The following is a 16898-nucleotide window of genomic DNA, read 5'->3' on the forward strand; positions in this document are numbered from 1 at the left end:
TTATCCATATATAGACATTCTTTTATTATTTAATACGTACCAATATGACACCATGTAATAAAGTTATGACTACAAAATTCAGTAGAAAATCAGTTGGTCATCAATTAGCGCTACACCCTCTATCATGTAAACATTTACTCAACAAATAAACCGAAAATAGTGCTCTTGTTTTTCTTTTAATGTTGGGATATTCCCATTTGTAAGGAATAGAAGAAACCAAAAAAAACAGAGACGAAAATTCGGTTCTAGGACCGACCTTTGATCGGCCCAAATCGATCAGTCCGGTTCCCGATTCCACAAGCGGGGAATCGACCCAAGCCTATAACCGATCACCCTTACCATGCATGACTATTGGGTTACATCTCGTCGTCCATGTATAATCCCGGTAGGTCCCTTGCCTCGCTCCCTTCACTTTTGTCGACAATTTTTGAACTTCGAGCCCAACTCCACGCCCGAGTCACAGGTCGCCATAGGACGGCCGGACGCCATGTTTCATCCGATGACGCGACTCGTGACGCTCCCCTCGAAAACTTTTCTCGTAAAGGGAGGCTGCTTTTTCTCCGGGCCCGCCGCGTGATAATAATAGGGACCCAATCAAGAAACCACAACCACAATCAATACCTATAAATATAATTACCACCTCCTCGCATAATTCCAAATAGAGGGGAAAAAAAAAAAGCATGGCCAGCCGGTTGGGCCCAGAATCTCCGGTCCGATCTATTTTGGACCGTTCCATTTGGGCTCTTCCTCTCGACCCGGAATCCCCGGGCCGGGACCCGAACCCGAAACGATCAATCCGGATCCTCCCCCCACCACCAACTGGTCTTCGCTTCGCCTTGCCAGGTTTCGGTTGCAGAAGCCAACCGAGCCAAAAAAGGGGAGACTGGTAGGAGGAGGAGGAGGAGGGAGAAGGAAACCCCCCCAAAAAGGCGCAAATTCTCCATCAAATGACCTCGAAACCCTACCGCCATTCCTCTCCCTCCTCGCGATCGATCACATCGGAAGCCGAAATCGAAGGCCCGGACGCTGCTGATATCCCTCGGGACATCTCCTGAAGCAAGGGAGGGGCGGGTTTCGCCACTCTACTCCCCGCCCATGTCCTCCTCCGACGACGACGGCGGCGGCGGCGTCGGCGGCGGTCACGCCTTCTCTGGCGCGAATTCGGAGCCGGTCCTCGGTTCGAAGCCGATCGAGGACGGACTCTCGGAGCTCCGCGTGACCGACCTCGCGAACGGCTCGGCGGAGGAGGACGGCGGCGCCGGCGCCGGCGCGGCCGGGGGTTCCGGCGACGGGGAGGGGATTGCCGCTGCGGAGGAGGAGGCCGATGAAGTCGGGGGCGGAGGCTCGGTGAGCGCGAGGGTGGGGGGGACGGAGATTGAGGAGATCGGAGAGGCGAGGGTCGTGTGGAGGAGCAATTCGGAGGGGGAAGTGGAGGCGGCGCAGGGGAGCCCGAGCAGCAGCGGGTATGCGGGCGAGAGAGGGAGCAGCAGCGGCGGGAGCGGGATTGGAGAAGAGGAGGACGAGATTGAGGAAGTGAGGAGTGATGCTGGCTCGGATACGCCGGCCGCTTGGATGCCTGGGAAACGGCACGTTGATGAGGTATTGTAAGTGGGACTTTCGTTGGCTGTGGAAATTGCGTTAGTGCGTGTTTTTGTCGCTTCATTTCTCATTCTCTTTTCATGTAAGTCCTGCACTGCTGAATTTGAGGGGATTACGAGATCAATGACCCCGTTAGTAGCTCTTAAACATCCTCCATTATGGCAGTAAATTCGCTCATTAGGATTTCGAGGTATGGCATTGATCTAGAACCTGTAAACTACCGGTAGTGGTTCTAGAGTAATTGATGCTTTGGTTTGGGAGGTGTAGATAATTACATCGATTGGCTTTCACTAGTCTCAGTTAAGAAAAAAATTATTTGTTAGAAGGCATTGACAAATCAAACAACATTACTAGTTCGGACGATTTTGAGCGCTGCCGGTAGACATTTCTGTTCCTTGTTCTCAGAACGGGCATCACTTTGGTTATGCTTCTATTCCGGTGCAGTTACTCTTGCGTGCTTACTTAACAAAATTTTAGATGGGCCAATGTTGTAAATCAAGACCAAAGAAAAAGGAGCTGGATAAGAGAAAGGTTTAGTTTCTCTTTTGTTTAACATACCTACAGCCCATAATTCAGCTCTAGAAGAAATGAAGATACCCAAATGTGCAGTAATTCAGCCTCATGCTCTTTCCTAATATTAACCAGCATAAAATATGCTGAATGTTGAAAATGTCTTGGCAATAAAAAGATGAAGTTTGGGCATAGACTTGCGGCATGCCTTACGAGATATTGCACAATGAAGAGGTGTCGTGTGGGGGCTTTTACTTTTATCCCTACCTTTCGATAATTGATTTTATGAGCTGAACAGTAAATCAAAGGGTAAACTATATAGATGGTTGCTGAAATTTAGTGGAATCTTCAGTAAGATTGCTGCACTGATCACCTGGATTCTTCGGTAAGATCGCTGTACTGATCACCCAAGGCATTAGGTTTTTATTTCTTAGAGAGCCTTGAATAAGGCAATTCATATTGATTTATAATGGAATTGGTTTTTATTTGGTTTATTACTCGGAAGACAGCAATCAAAATGGGATGAGTTTTTTCGCTTATGTGCAATTTCATAAAAACAGCATTTGGCGCACTTCGAGCAGGATTTGGCCAGTATTCTAACCAGAAATGCTAACATGGTGGACACCTGGGCAATTTTCTGAACACCATCATTGTCCCCACTTGTCCACCTGGGCATTGCTACATGGCTAACACTTTAGCATTTTGCCAGAAATGGCCTGATTTCGATCAAAATGTATCAATTATGAGAAAAATGGAAAATTAGTGAATTGGGTAATGAAATTTACTTGGCAATTATAAGTCAATTAGAAAGAGTCAAGTCCCTAGTTTGTAAATAGTAAGGTTATTTCGAAATGATGACTGTTGACATTTTAAAGTGTGAATATTGAACTACCAAAAGGAGGGTAAAGATCAAGAGAGGTTTTATTCATGACTAATAATTAAGGAAAAGGGCAGTAACGGATTGCCTATTGGCTGTGAGTCATGCTACTTGGATAAAGACAGCAAAGTCGAAATTATATATCAAAAGGAGAAAATTGACATTAAAGTTGCCATTTTCTATTTGAATAGCTTGATTGCTCTATTAATTGTTAACTCGCCTGCTGTCAAAAACCCTGATTGATATGTGAATGAAGTGCAGGATGATGCTTCAATTTCATGGAGGAAAAGGAAGAAGCACTTTTTCATTTTGAGTCACTCTGGCAAACCGATATATTCCAGGTTTCACTTTTGGCTCTATTATGGTTGGTCGTTCTTTGTTCACCAACTGAAGAAGAATATAAACTTATCTCAACTTTTTTACCAGATATGGAGACGAACACAAGCTTGCTGGGTTTTCTGCAACATTACAAGCCATCATTTCTTTTGTTGAAAATGGGTTAGACTTCTCAGCTATCAACCGAACATGTTTAATAATTCAACACGGGTGTTTTCTTGCTTCATCGTTGTTTGACACTATAGAGGATATTGAGTATATCTCTTCATGAACGTCTTTTCAGCGGGGACCGTGTCAAATTGGTCAGAGCAGGAAAACATCAGGTGATTTAACTGGTGCTTATTCATGGATAGACCTCTCTTTCTTATGTGAAATTTGCCCAGCCATCACATATTGGACTCAGCTAGAACTCCTCTATCTCACCTTGGCTGGTGTTGTCATACTTTTTGTCTTAGAAGAAACATGGAAGAGCTTCTATGGAGATTTCATGGTGTCTGCTTATATTTGGAGTTTACTGTCCATGTGAATGTGATTACTGAATATTGTGCTGCTTGTGCTTAGTGAAAAGCGCTCTGTGCTGTATCTTATGTGGTGGAGGTAAATACACTCCCTTTTCTGCATCCACCCAAAAATGGACAAAGAAGAGGAAAAGGAAAATAAAACCCATATAGAAGACTTCTCTTTAATGTACTAATATTATTTTAAGTCGAGTTTGCTTAATTTCGATGATGCTACTACAGTAGTCGCCTCGTAGTGTTCTCTAATGGTCCTGTTTGTAGGGTCATGGACTTGTACAGGATTTTTAAAAATAAAATTATGGATACTTTGCTGGCAATATCTTAAAGAGTCACTCTCTGGTTGGTTAAAGCTAGCTTCCTTCATATTTCAGGTAGTTTTTCTTGTTAAAGGACCGATTTACTTGGTCTGCATCGGCTGCACTGAAGAACCTTACGAGTCATTAAGAGGACAGTTGGAACTTATCTATGGTCAGGTAGTATATTCGACTCCTCTCCCTTCTTAAGATTTCTAGTTATACTAAACTTGTGTTTTCTCCAATCCTTAATACTCTCTTGGAATTGGTGTTAGAATTCAGTTCTGATCGTAGGTATCTTCATGAAGGTTTTGTACTCATGGTTTAGATGATTGTAATTTGACACAGATGATACTGATATTAACCAAATCAGTTAATAGATGCTTTGAGAAGAATCCAAAGTTTGATATGACACCTTTGCTGGGAGGAACGGATGTTGTCTTCTCTTCCCTCATCCATTCTTTCAGTTGGTTCGTTTTTCTTCACCCTTCTCAATTTTCTCTTATTCTTTACAAAGTTGCATGCTTTCCCTATTAGCTGTCCATGGCGGTTTCTGATATTGGTTTCATTAAATTATATTGTTGGCTAAATGAAAAGCAATTTTGTCTATTTAGACGGTTAATGTAAATCTTCCAAAAAGAAGAGGAAATGGATTTTGCACTATAAAGAAAGAATGTTTAACTCGCAAAGGAAGAATTAAGCCAGATGGAGAAAATGTCTTTTTTTTAGATTAATCTTCTTTTGGATATGTCTAGCTTTAGTTTAATTTAGGCCTCCTTCAATAACTAATAAGCCGTCAAATGGCATGTGCTGGATAATGTTACAGAATTTGACAATTTTCAACATTTTCTCTAGGAACCCAGCTACATTTCTTCATGCATACACTTGCCTTCCACTTGCTTATGCAACTAGACAAGCCGCAGGGGCTGTACTGCAAGATATTGCTGACTCAGGAGTCCTGTTTGCTATATTGATGTGTAAGCAGAAGGTGGAGTCCTTGTCCTTTGCTGAATCCTCTAGTCATGCTTAACAGATTGGCTAGTTCATAGTCAAATTGTAGGTCGATAATTAGATAGACAAACACACGAAGCTGATTGGAGGTCATTTGCAGGTTGTCAGTCTTGTTGGTGCACAAAAGGCGTCCCTTCATCCTGATGACATGTTGCTACTGGCAAATTTTGTTATGTCATCAGAATCATTCAGGCAAGTAGAGCTGGGTTTATGCACGGCCTATGGTCCATGAAAAACCAGGCATCTCGATTCTGTCTTTTACTGCTCCCGTTATATAAGGTTTTCCAGTAGGGTGTCTATTGGTGTCTACATTGATTGTTGCTGGACTCTAAATGATTTTTTTCAAACCTATTTTTTGAGGAAGATTTCTATGGAATATACCTATCACACATGCTTGTGCACAAGGGTGCATTTTTTTTATTCGTATAGTGAATCGAGCCTGTTAAGCAAGTGACTCCTTAATTGCTAGGGGAGTTGTGATCGGTCTTTTTACTAAAGGTAAACGTAAGTAATAGAGTTAAATTGTTTTTGACCTTACTGTATCTGTCTTGTCCGGCTGGATAGCTGTTTGGCAAATTGTTTTTTTTCTTTTTTGAGAAACTTGCTCCCTATCTAGATACGATTGAGATAGTTTCAGAATTCCTTGTGTCATTCTTGATCTAATGTTTTCAAGTAGCATCTTCATCCTGAGCCATGGCACGCACGACTCTATGTTCCAATCCTTCCGTCATGGGGAGGAGCTGATTTACAAGTGAATTTTCATCGAGTTCCTGCATTCTTGGTCCTTTTTTTTGTTGTTTTGATCTCTTCTGTGGATATTGTGGAGGTCATTCTCTCACCTTTAGTTCTATTCTGTTTGCAGGACATCTGAAAATTTCTCACCAATTTGCTTGCCGAGATATAATCCTATGGCATTCTTGTATGCTTATGTCCATTATCTTGATGTGAGTGGTGCTTGGTACTTGTCCTTGCCCCTTTGATCTGGGCACCAGTAAATGGCACAAATTGTGGCATGACTGTAATTTTTTTCTTGGGCAGGTTGAGACATACTTGATGTTGCTGACAACTAGTTCGGATGCCTTCTACCACCTGAAAGATTGCCGGTACTACATTCTTTCATGAATTTGAACTTGCAGCATCATTACATCATCTTTAGTTAGATTGATCACATGCTTGATGCTAGTGGCTTGTGGCTTAGAACAAGTAACATCATCACTGTTGGGTTTTTGTTTCTGCTCAATATATGATCTGTACTTACCTTACCCAGGAGCAGCTTTCGATAGTGGTTCTTGTAAAAAATATAGTTGATTTTTGTAGGACGCGGATAGAGACGATTCTGTTGAAATCAAATGTTCTTAGCGAAGTCCAGAGATCCATGCTAGATGGTGGGATGCGGGTCGAAGACTTGCCAATTGATCCATTACCGCGATCTGGATCTTTACTCCCCCGGTTAGGTCAAAGTAGGCCATTGACAGATTCTCAAGAAAGTCTGAAGGAGGCTTATGCAGGCATTGGTGGTCCTGCTGGGCTTTGGCATTTCATATATCGCAGCATATACTTGGACCAATATGTAGCTTCAGAATTTTCACCACCATTCAACACTCTCCAACAGCAGAAGAGGTAAAATAGGGAGTCATGAAACAACTTTTTAGATACTTTTTTCCCTTTGAACTTGTGTTCTTCATATTCTCATTATTGGAATTAAGGAGTATGCTTTTTTTCAGGTTGTATAGAGCTTACCAGAAAATGTATGCTTCAATGCATGATAAAGGAATTGGATCCCACAAAACTCAGTTCAGAAGAGATGAACACTACGGTAAGGAACCTTGTAGAGCTAGTCCTTCATCTATCTATATGTAGGGGTAAGCAGATGCTTGCAGTATATGTTCATGAAAATTTTAAGGAGCTGACTTCAGTGATTCAAAGGACTATATTTAAGATGGATCTTTTAGATATTATGCTTGATATGAGCTTCTATTAGAATGCTTTTGTGGTGAATATTTCTACGTACTTTTTTCTTGCAGTCTTACTGTGCTGGGTCACGCAGGATTTTGAACTTTATGCGGCATTCGATCCACTTGCAGACAAGGTTTGGTTTTGCTGTCATATTATTTCTTTTTCCAGATGTTTAGGGATTCGTGCACTTCCATTCACCAGATTTTAGGGTCATTATTGATCTCCTCTCTTGAACTTATATGGGCTTTCTCGATAAGATAAGACTTTAGTATTTCTAATCTCGTAGACTGTGTGTGTGTGTGTGTGTGTGTGTGTGACACATGAGCATTCATGCAGGCATGCTTAGTTGCATATATTTGCTTCTCTTCACGTAGGATGTTCTCGTTGAATTTGACTGATTTTAAATTTATAGGCGTCGGCAATAAAGACTTGCAATCGCGTATGTCAGTGGGTGAAAGATGTGGAGAACGAGATCTTTTTGCTGGGAGCAAGCCCTTTCTCGTGGTGATGTATCGCCTGCTATGTAACACTGCCTGTAGAGGTTTATTTGTCTTCTTTTTTTACCATTTTTTCCTCTTTAGTTTTTACGTAATTTAACGAGATCCCACAATTTTTTCCCCTCGGGGGAGCAATACTGGCTTTGTACCCCTCTTTTCGTTTCCTCTTCCTCTTTTAGACATAGAAAATAATGTCCAGGGAAATAGGTCGAGAGCGTCCAAAAGTTATCCCAATTTTTGTGTAAGGTTCGTTTCTATAGCAGTGAACGTTTTTGGTTCTATAGCGGTCGATACCGATATATCTACATTTTCCTTCGGAGCTCCTGGAGCCCCTTGAAATTGCTACTTGGGCGGGGTGTCCACACCCGATACGTCGACATTGACAATCTGCTCCTCAATATGATCTAACAGCTTATGATAAAACTCTTAATTTTATGGATACTGATTACTTGTTCCTATTTGAATGCTAGTTGTTTGATAAGAAAATGCCATTGTCCGTTACTGCTTTTTTTTATATATAAATTTTCGGGATTTAATTGCGATTAATAATCAAAATTTCGCCTTTCCCTTTCGCGAAAGGAATTTTTCTCCCCCACTTCTAATGGCCAGACAGACAAGCTCAATTACTCCACTGGCCGCGCCGAGTGGGGGCTAGCTTTCATGAGGGCTTCAAAACCATTTAATATTGCATTGAATCGAATGAACATCGATTTCTTTTATGACCCCTCTTCATTTATATGCTTGAAAAAGCAAAATAAGGATAATAGCACAAACCATTTTTAAACTTTGGCCCAATGTGAAATATTATTACTAGATTTTTAATCTGTTCAATATGATTCATGAGCAATTAGCTAAATGTTCAATGTAGTCGCTTAATTATATGAAAGTGTTTAAAAGTTAGGAGTCTCGTTAAATATTGGATCGAAGTTCGAGGACCACATTTAAGAACGATATTGCACATTGAAACAAAGTTCGGGCATCACATTGAATCAATTAAAAAGCCTAGGGTGGCGTAACGCATTAGATCAAAATTCAGTGATCATTTATGTCATTTTCCCGATTACATAGTAAGAAGTATACTGAGGATGCTTGTGAAAGATCTCAAACTTTCTTTTATAATTCTGAAAATTCGAGGCTTTCAATCTTAAACAAAATTTCCATTTCGATTGCTTCGATTTTGAAAAAGACAATATTTAAAAAGGAGATCGAAAAGGGAACAAGTCACAAAAAGCCCCAAACTAAATTCACTGTTTAATTTATTTTGTGACATAAAAAATTCCAAATTACGTCCATTGTGACACATTTACCCTAAACTTTTTCTCGTGACATGAAAAATCCCAAACCCGTACCTACGTGACACATTTACTCTCCGTCAAGATTCCGTTATATGATTTTTCAGCCAAAACAACGTCGTTTTTATTTTGCTTAAGCTACGTGCCGCCAACACTGTTTGCTTTCTGGTGTCAATGTAATAGTTCTCATTGATAGAAGTTTAATGGAAAGTAAATATATCACACATGTATAAATATGAGCTTTTTGGTGTCGTGAAAAAAAATTTAGACTAAATATGTCGAGGTGATCATAATTTAAGATTGTTTTTTTGTGGATGCGGGGGGCGTCCCAGACATAGAGGTGACCTTTGAGTGGGAATTTTCTATCAAATTTTCCAACCGGTCAAAGCTTTCGCCAATTTCGGAGATTTCTAAAGGGGCAAAAAACAAAAGAGCTTTGTTTCCCACTGACCTTGTCCCCCCGCTGAGCATTAAAGTCCGGTGCTATTGACGACCCTGCCCTTTGGAAACACAAGCAATTCTCCCCCGACCAACGGTACTGGCCCCCGGGGTCGTTTTCGTAATTCGACGCCTCCGTGGTGGAGAATCCGCGGTGCTTTGAGTTGGGGGTATTATCATTAGGTGGGAGGGAAAAAACAAAAAAAAAGAGTGCGCGTGGAGGCCACCACAGTTTTTGCATTACCCCCCAAGTCCACATCTTAATCTAATTAACTTCCATTATACATATATAATATATAAATATATGTATGTATATATATATATATAATATGTTATGTACATTTAATTTTACGTAATTTAGAGTGGATTTTTTCATGTGACTGGTTGCTATCAATATAGAAAGTTAAAGTCGTGGATGCGCGAAGGGAGGTTAGAACTTATCAGCGCAACGTTACAGGTCGTCTCGGAGCATTCGACTCGTCTATTGAGTCGCGACGATTGTCTTGTCCCCTTGCAGTTGATCGTAATAGAACTTTGGAAACGCCCTTTTTTTTTTTTGGGGAAAACGATCCGGCTTATTCGTGATTATTCCACGCGATTTGTTAAAACTCGTGATTATAGCGGCTTGGATCCACCGTTATAATGATAATATTGTAAGTATAAGTTCTTTGATGAGAATGATTTGTTAAACTGTTTTTGTTCCCGTGGAAAAACATGGGCCACGAGTTAGGTGATAAATTAATGAGAAATGATGATCGAAGTCCTTATCGTTAGGTTGGCACAGTGGATTTGACTTGCTTTCGATTGTTTGGATTAGCAATTACACCAGAGTTGAACTGTGCACAAGAGTTTGTTACACAGATGAAAATATAAATACTCATATATCTAAAATACGTGTGATATACGCCAAGGGTAAATAATTAGGCAGCGCGTCGATACTCTTGTTTAAAGTCGGTGTTCGTTAATTTTTACTCCATTTTTATATTGCTATTGGAAAATGGGGTTAAAAGAAACTGAATTAAAATGGAGTTGCTTAGATCGTGCGAATAAATCTAACTCACTCAGAAAAATTGAATATACTCAATTGATCAAATTTTTTGGTTAAAATGTACTAATGTTTTACAAGTACTTGAGAATTCCATAGTTAAATGCCAACAACATATCGTACATATACTGGGGCCAAATTATCAAAGGATAGTCTTTAAACATTTCGCTAAAGAAGATTAAGAATGTCTCCAAAAGTCGGCATATTAAAAGCATAAAAAGATGTCGGACCATGCCACTTGCTTTTTCACTAAGCACGACGCGTGGGGCAATTATAAAAAAAGTCACAAATCACCTGCATTTATGTTAATTCAGTGCTAAATCTTTTCATGTTTCGCCAATTGAGTACATTTGACTAATTTTGACTGAAAATCACTGATGTGAACGTCAGCCGTCTTACGCGACGCAATCGATGGCGACATGGACATTTTTTTAAAATAATTATTTTAATAATATATTGAATTTTTTCCTTTTTCTCTCTTTACTTTTTTTTTTTGGGGGTTGAGAGCTCGCAAGGGTTGTCAGTTGACCATATTGGCATGGGGCAAGGCCGTAACACCCTCGCCTGATATGGGTGTCACAACCTCACTCAAGGTCGGCGAGGCCACAACGCCCTCACCTGGCCCGGATTTGTCGAGAGCGTCATAGCCTTTAGCCCTCCCTCCCCCTCCCCCCTTAAAAAAAATGTTAAGAGAAGAGAAGAAAAGAAAAGAAAGAACAAAAAAACAAACAAATATATTATTAAAAAAATATAAAAGTCAGTTTGTGCCACGTTGGACTGCTGGCGTCCACTTCAGCAATTTCCGTCCAAGATTGATCGGATGCACTAAATTGACAAAAATGTGAAAATATTTAGGACTAAATTGACACGATTAAAATATCTAAGACTTCAATTGGAACAAATCTAATAGGTTTACGATTTTTTTTTGGTAATTGTCCCCACAACCCATTCACTTTTAACACACACAAGCACATACATACATACGTACACACACACACACACACATATATATATATATATATATATATATATATAATTTAGGGGCGACTTAATTGGTCAAGAGAATAATAACCACCCGCAAATGCACAATTAAAACACTAAAAACGGCGCAAATTCGCGTCGGGTCCAATCTTTTCTCTAAAAGCTCCGAAGCGCACCGAAATTTCTTTTATTTTTCCTTCGAAACCGATTAGGCGGTTGACCAAAGCGAACCTCAGCTCCCTTTCTAATCTCCCATCCGAAAAAACATTAACCCCGGGGGCCAAATCAAGGCGCAATTAATGACAATTTAATCAATTAAATCGGGCCGCGATGATTTATTTAGAACCGCGCCTCGCGATACGGACGCTCAACGCCCAGCATTAAAAACACGGAACCACAGCGCCCCCGCTCACCCAAAAAGAAGAAAAAAAAGAAAAAAGAAATAATACAATATAAAAATCGGGAGAATTAAATGAAACAAAGAAAAAATGAAAAATGAATAAAGGTTGGGTTGGGTTGGGGGTGGGGGGGTTGGGGGTGGGGGGAAATCTAGAGAAAGATCACGTCCATGCAAAAGGAGGCCATAACGCTTCAGTTGACTCCCCCACCCAAAAAAAGCAACTCAATTTACTCCCCCCCACTCCCCCTCTTTAATACCCTCCCGCACCACCAATCCCCACTCCCCCTCTCTCTCTCTCTCTCTCTCTCTCTCTAGCTCCCCCTCCCTCCCACCCCCCCTGGCCCTAACTACGGCGATCCCTCCCCCCCTCCGTCGACCGCCGCCCCCGCGCCTCCCGATCCGGCCCCGCCTCCCCTTCTTAGCATGATGCGGCGGCCGCCGCCGCCGAGGCCGCTGTGATCTCGCTCCCGTCCGGCGAGCCCCCCCAGGGGGAGGGAGGGAGGGAGCCGGTGGTTGGTTTGGTTTGGTTTGGTGGTTGTGAGGGGGAGATAGAGGGGGAGGGGAGGGGGGGGGGGGGGGGGGCGAAATGTATAAGAACCAGCTGCAGGAGCTGGCGCAGAGGAGCTGCTTCAACCTGCCTTCCTACACCTGCATCCGGGAGGGCCCCGACCACGCCCCTCGCTTCAAGGCGGCCGTCAACTTCAACGGCGAGGTCTTCGAGAGCCCCGGCTACTGCTCCACCCTCCGCCAGGCCGAGCACTCCGCCGCCGAGGTCGCTCTCCACTCCCTCTCCTCTCGCGGTCCTTCCCACTCCCTCGCCGCCCGTATCCTGGTGAGCTTCCCCCCCCCCCCCCTTTCTCCATCTCTCGACTCTCCCCCTCCCCCTTTGATCGGAGATTCTCCGGGATCGGATTCTGTGATTGGCGGTGAATGTCGCGCTTTTTTTTTTGCCCCCCCCCCCTTCGGTGCGGCGGGCTCTCGTTCCCCATTTGTCTTTCTTCAGCCGATCGGCTTGTCTTTTGTTCTGCCTGATTGCTGTGGATTGCTGTTGCTAGCATTCGTCCCATGTTGTTGGTTGCTCGGTCGCTTCGATTCCCCTGTCGGTTCGGGTCTGCATAGGTCGAATGGGAGTTGAAATCCGGTGATGCGGGAAGAGTTTCCGGAATTCTCGGTCATCTCGGGCGATTTTGATTTAAAAAAAAAAAATGTAGCAACTGGTTATGCGCGACATACATTGTAGTGTCGACCTCGAAGGTACGGAAGCTCGTGTCTTCATTTCTAACTGGAAATTAGTGGGGTCTTTGTGGGATGCTAGAGGAGACTGTTACTTCCCATGATTGAGAGCTCTAAGGGTGTCATGACAGTGAGTGAATGGATGGGACTAATTTTTCGCACGGTTCTTTTTGACGTAATCCTGCGAAGTAATCTTCTGCCATAGGTAGGGGAACTTTACAGTACCCAAATAGCCTCGGTGCTCTGGTCCATGCTTTTCAGCCAGCCACGGCGTCTCCAGTTTATGCAATTAAAGCTGAAACAATCTCCCTTCTCAGAACTTCTAATTCAGCAGTACCGATTGAAGGCTTACTGAAAACAAAATCAAAGAATGTCATGAGCTCGTGCTTGCTCTATGCGGCAATCCGCTTTAAGATCATGATGCTGTCTTTAGCAAAGGCCTCAGTCGTGTTTCAATGCAGGTGGACATCAGAAGATGACTTCCCTTTATGATTATAGGCAACCTTTTCATTGTTGCTTTAGTATCTATGATTATATTGGATCGTTCATCTTTTTTTGTATTTGCGTGATTGCACATAATATGGGCGTCCATGGCTATTAATCATGCAAGTTCACTACATGCTTCGCTTTATCATCTGCTGTGTTCATCTTGCCTCTCCTCTACAAGATTCTTGATCAAGGTCTACGCTTACTTCATGGTTTCGAAAGTGGCGTTGAAATTTTATGCAAGACAATTTAGCCAACATTCTATTTTGCTCTGCTGTAATTAATCGATGGAATTGTAGGTGCCTTTTCTATGCAATATGTTAATTTGTCTGTCAAGGTTGGCATCTTGCTTTCTACAACTATTAAACTCTGTCTCTCAAAAAAAAAAATTTATTAGTGCCAATGGACTATAACTTCCAAAGCAATTGAAGATCGTCTTTATGCTGAAGCTGTAAAATCCTTTGTTGGAAGATTATGAACTTTGACCAGTATATGAATTAAAAGAAAATTTATTCCTTCGTATGAACAGCAATTTTATGCTCTTTCTACGATAATGAAAATGTTAATGGGTGCTCCTAGACACTTTTTAACTACAATGAACATGCTAGGAAAATATAACTGTCGTTTTTGTGCATCCAGTTCTCTTATAATCTCTATATTATTGACTTTGCACATTTGAAACATCATGAAAATACAATGTTTCTTCCTGTAGTAGTGCTTGACAAGTGCGTGGAGATACCGTTAAGAAATGCCTTTTGATGATCTCTCTTAGCTATCCAACGGATGGAAAGGAAAGACTTTTTTGGAGTCCTTTCAGTCAAGAATCGGGGCATCATAGTCGCTAGTCATCATGCGTCGTCCACTATGCCCTACTTTATTCGAGATAGGAGATGACGATTTCCTAGGTGTAAAGGAACCACACAGATCCAAGCTTAACTGGGTGGTTGAACTTTACTGGGGTGACGGTAATTTGGGGGAGGTCTTCCGGAAAAATCAGCTCGATGTGAGGATGGTAGAAAGTTATAATAGTTTAATCGGAGTGGCCTGTTACTGATTGATTAGACGAGGAGCACCTTGTGTCCAGCGATGTTGATCGAACCTTCCCCTTCTTACCATGGTCTTGCTCACCGGACTAGGTTTTTCGTCTGTTGAATTTAGATTTGTTACTTAATGTTCTTTGTTCTACTTATCATGTGACAACTTTTCTGGTGTCAGCAACAATTTCACTGCGATAGAGTTTCCGGTTTGGCCTTTTGCCTTTGTTGTTAACGTATCTCTCGCTATGCGAGCCATGTCAGTTGTTGTTTGTTTTTGCTGATTCTGATGGTATTAACTGCATTGAATTGTCTATAATTGTGGTGTATAATGGGCTTTATGTTGAAATTTGGGATTGCAGACCTGTTGTATAGCACTTGCAGCTCCTTCTGGACTGAAGTGGTAAATATGCGGCTGACTTTTGATACCATAGGAAAGCTTGGATCTTAGCAAATTGATTGCTGATGTTGTGTGTCTGCCTGCATTTCTGTTGTATTCTCAAGAATTAAAACTTGATTTAGAAGGGAAAATTGAATCATGCGATATTTAGTACCGAAACAAATAATTGGCCCGCGTATTTTTTGGTGTCACGCCACAATGCCTGCCGGGCATACCTGAAAACGTTTATTACTTGGTTTAGCTTTTCTTGTTCTTTACTAATCTTGCTGCACTGACTTCAGGATGAGACGGGAATATACAAGAACCTCTTGCAGGAGATCTCACAGAGAGTTGGAGCCCCATTGCCTCAATATACGACTTTCAGATATGGGCTTGGTCACCAACCTGTTTTCACAGGGACAGTAGAATTAGCTGGGATCATTTTCACTGGCGAGCCTGCCAAGAATAAGAAACAAGCGGAAAAGAATGCTGCTATGGCAGCGTGGTCATCTCTGAAACAATGTGAGTTTGTGTTCTGTTTGATCAAAGTCAACCCAAAAGAAAGTTTGAGGAGTGGCCTCTCTTCTAGGGGAAAAGGCTAGGACATTTATCTTCAGCGTCCCCTCCCTACTCCCCCTTCACCTATCTGAACTCTTAATGATAGAGAACGAAAAATCGAAAGAAAGGTAGGACAATTGGGTCTATGATGACTCGTTGGATTCTGTTTAGCATAAGTTTATATTATTTCACATCAGCCAAACATATGCAAAGCTAGAACTCGTCAATGCATCTTAATATAATGTCATGCGGGACTAGAAATGTTTCTTGTGTGGTGACACGTTCTTTTCTGACAGTGGCAAAGGAATCAGCAAGCTCGCCTGAAGCAGATAACAGTGATGAGCTTGAACAGATAACGGTGGCACGAGCCTTAATAAATTATCGTTTGAAGGAGAAGATAGCATTGGGCAACTCTCCTGGTGGCTCAATACCATTCCCAAAAAAGTTCACGACTCAAAACGCTAGACCAACCAGCCCACAGCCGCAACCACCAAGCACATCAAAGATCCTGCCTTTGATTTGCCCAAAGACGATGGTCCCTCGTAGCAGACCATCATCACCTGCAAAGGACAATGTTGTGCCGCCACGATATTCTCCGTCTCTGGAATGCCATGGGAGCCGACCTCAGAAGTTCCCTGCAGCAGGGGCGTCTCCTTATGTACCGATCAGCCAATTTAGGGCATCTTGCAGGGGCATGGCACCACCTGTGACAATAAGAAATGCCATGCCTGTGTTCTCTGCTCCGCCTCGTCCACCACCTGCTAGGATCGGCACCTCAGTAATGCAGGCCCCACCAGTGCGGATTGCCCCTCCCGTGTCTGTCAGGCAAGCTGTGCCAGTGTTTGCTGCTCCACCGGCTCGGAAGGAAGATGTACACCCGGTCCCAAAAGAGGAACCTCTGGCCTTTGTTCCTTCGACGCCACCGAATCAGTCCGCCCCTGAAGTAGGAGCCAAGAATCCCGAGAAAAGCACCCTGCAAGAAGAATCGGCAGTAGTAGAGAGCATAGATAAACTTAAAATATAATGGCGGTTTTGGAAAAGTGTGAGTCTAGGAAATAGCGTTATGGCTTTGGACAGCCTTAGGTTTGGCTTATGTCTTCTGTTCTCTTCTTGTTATAAGATTGCCCCTCCCTCCTGCCTCCTCTCTCTCTCTCTCTCTCTCTCTCGTATTTTTTCCTACCTAGTCCCTTGTTAAGAGCTACAGTCGGTGAAAGTTATTAGCTTCGGTTTGTAATTTGACTTTGGTCGGCACATCTTTGCTGCTTGTGCTGAGTTGATGAAATGTGCATCCCGTCTTCCCCACGTCTCTCGAGCTAACAAAGCATGGGCGATTGGCTGGCGCACTGGGAAAAAGCCGAACTTCCATCGGTCAGCATATCGCCGGGCAGTGGCACACGGTGCAATGCAACTTTGGTTTGATGTTGATCTCTTTCGCACCGTGCCATGTTGTCCGGT

General features: G+C 42.5%; 2 protein-coding genes and 1 long non-coding RNA gene across 3 annotated transcripts; all 3 read left to right on the forward strand.

The window, feature by feature from the left end:
- The first annotated feature begins 856 nt into the window (after positions 1–856).
- LOC115670659 (vacuolar fusion protein MON1 homolog) lies at positions 857–8038 on the forward strand. The gene is made up of 14 exons (XM_030591980.2): positions 857–1599; positions 3248–3327; positions 3413–3484; positions 3606–3645; positions 4212–4313; positions 4482–4603; positions 4989–5121; positions 5245–5336; positions 6007–6088; positions 6183–6247; positions 6462–6764; positions 6869–6960; positions 7169–7233; positions 7513–8038. Exons 1-14 carry the CDS (start codon positions 1096–1098, stop codon positions 7606–7608), a joined length of 1848 nt encoding a protein of 615 aa, XP_030447840.1. The 5' UTR covers positions 857–1095; the 3' UTR covers positions 7609–8038.
- A 4259-nt stretch (positions 8039–12297) lies between these two features.
- LOC115670661 (double-stranded RNA-binding protein 2) lies at positions 12298–16725 on the forward strand. The gene is made up of 3 exons (XM_030591981.2): positions 12298–12585; positions 15188–15407; positions 15740–16725. Exons 1-3 carry the CDS (start codon positions 12340–12342, stop codon positions 16465–16467), a joined length of 1194 nt encoding a protein of 397 aa, XP_030447841.1. The 5' UTR covers positions 12298–12339; the 3' UTR covers positions 16468–16725.
- Positions 12634–14906, forward strand: LOC130137648 (uncharacterized). The gene is made up of 2 exons (XR_008816010.1): positions 12634–13007; positions 13196–14906. It is a non-coding gene; the product is annotated as an uncharacterized LOC130137648 (long non-coding RNA).
- Positions 16726–16898: the final 173 nt, after the last annotated feature.

The sequence above is a fragment of the Syzygium oleosum genome, unplaced genomic scaffold, assembly GCF_021117445.2.
Source record: "Syzygium oleosum isolate NSW1041296 unplaced genomic scaffold, Sole_v2.1 Sole_v2.03, whole genome shotgun sequence".
NCBI lineage: Eukaryota > Viridiplantae > Streptophyta > Magnoliopsida > Myrtales > Myrtaceae > Syzygium > Syzygium oleosum.

What these genes read in the sequence shown, in the direction of transcription:
- LOC115670659 (XM_030591980.2), top strand. Translation starts at nt 1,096, where the DNA reads ATGTCCTCCTCCGACGACGACGGCGGCGGCGGCGTCGGCGGCGGTCAC. An exon ending in CTTATGTCCATTATCTTGAT is followed by an intron (nt 6,089 to 6,182) that starts GTGAGTGGTGCT and finishes TTTCTTGGGCAG; the next exon opens with GTTGAGACATACTTGATGTT. An exon ending in CAGAAGAGATGAACACTACG is followed by an intron (nt 6,961 to 7,168) that starts GTAAGGAACCTT and finishes TTTTTCTTGCAG; the next exon opens with TCTTACTGTGCTGGGTCACG.
- LOC115670661 (XM_030591981.2), top strand. Translation starts at nt 12,340, where the DNA reads ATGTATAAGAACCAGCTGCAGGAGCTGGCGCAGAGGAGCTGCTTCAAC. An exon ending in CCCTCGCCGCCCGTATCCTG is followed by an intron (nt 12,586 to 15,187) that starts GTGAGCTTCCCC and finishes CACTGACTTCAG; the next exon opens with GATGAGACGGGAATATACAA. An exon ending in GTGGTCATCTCTGAAACAAT is followed by an intron (nt 15,408 to 15,739) that starts GTGAGTTTGTGT and finishes CTTTTCTGACAG; the next exon opens with TGGCAAAGGAATCAGCAAGC.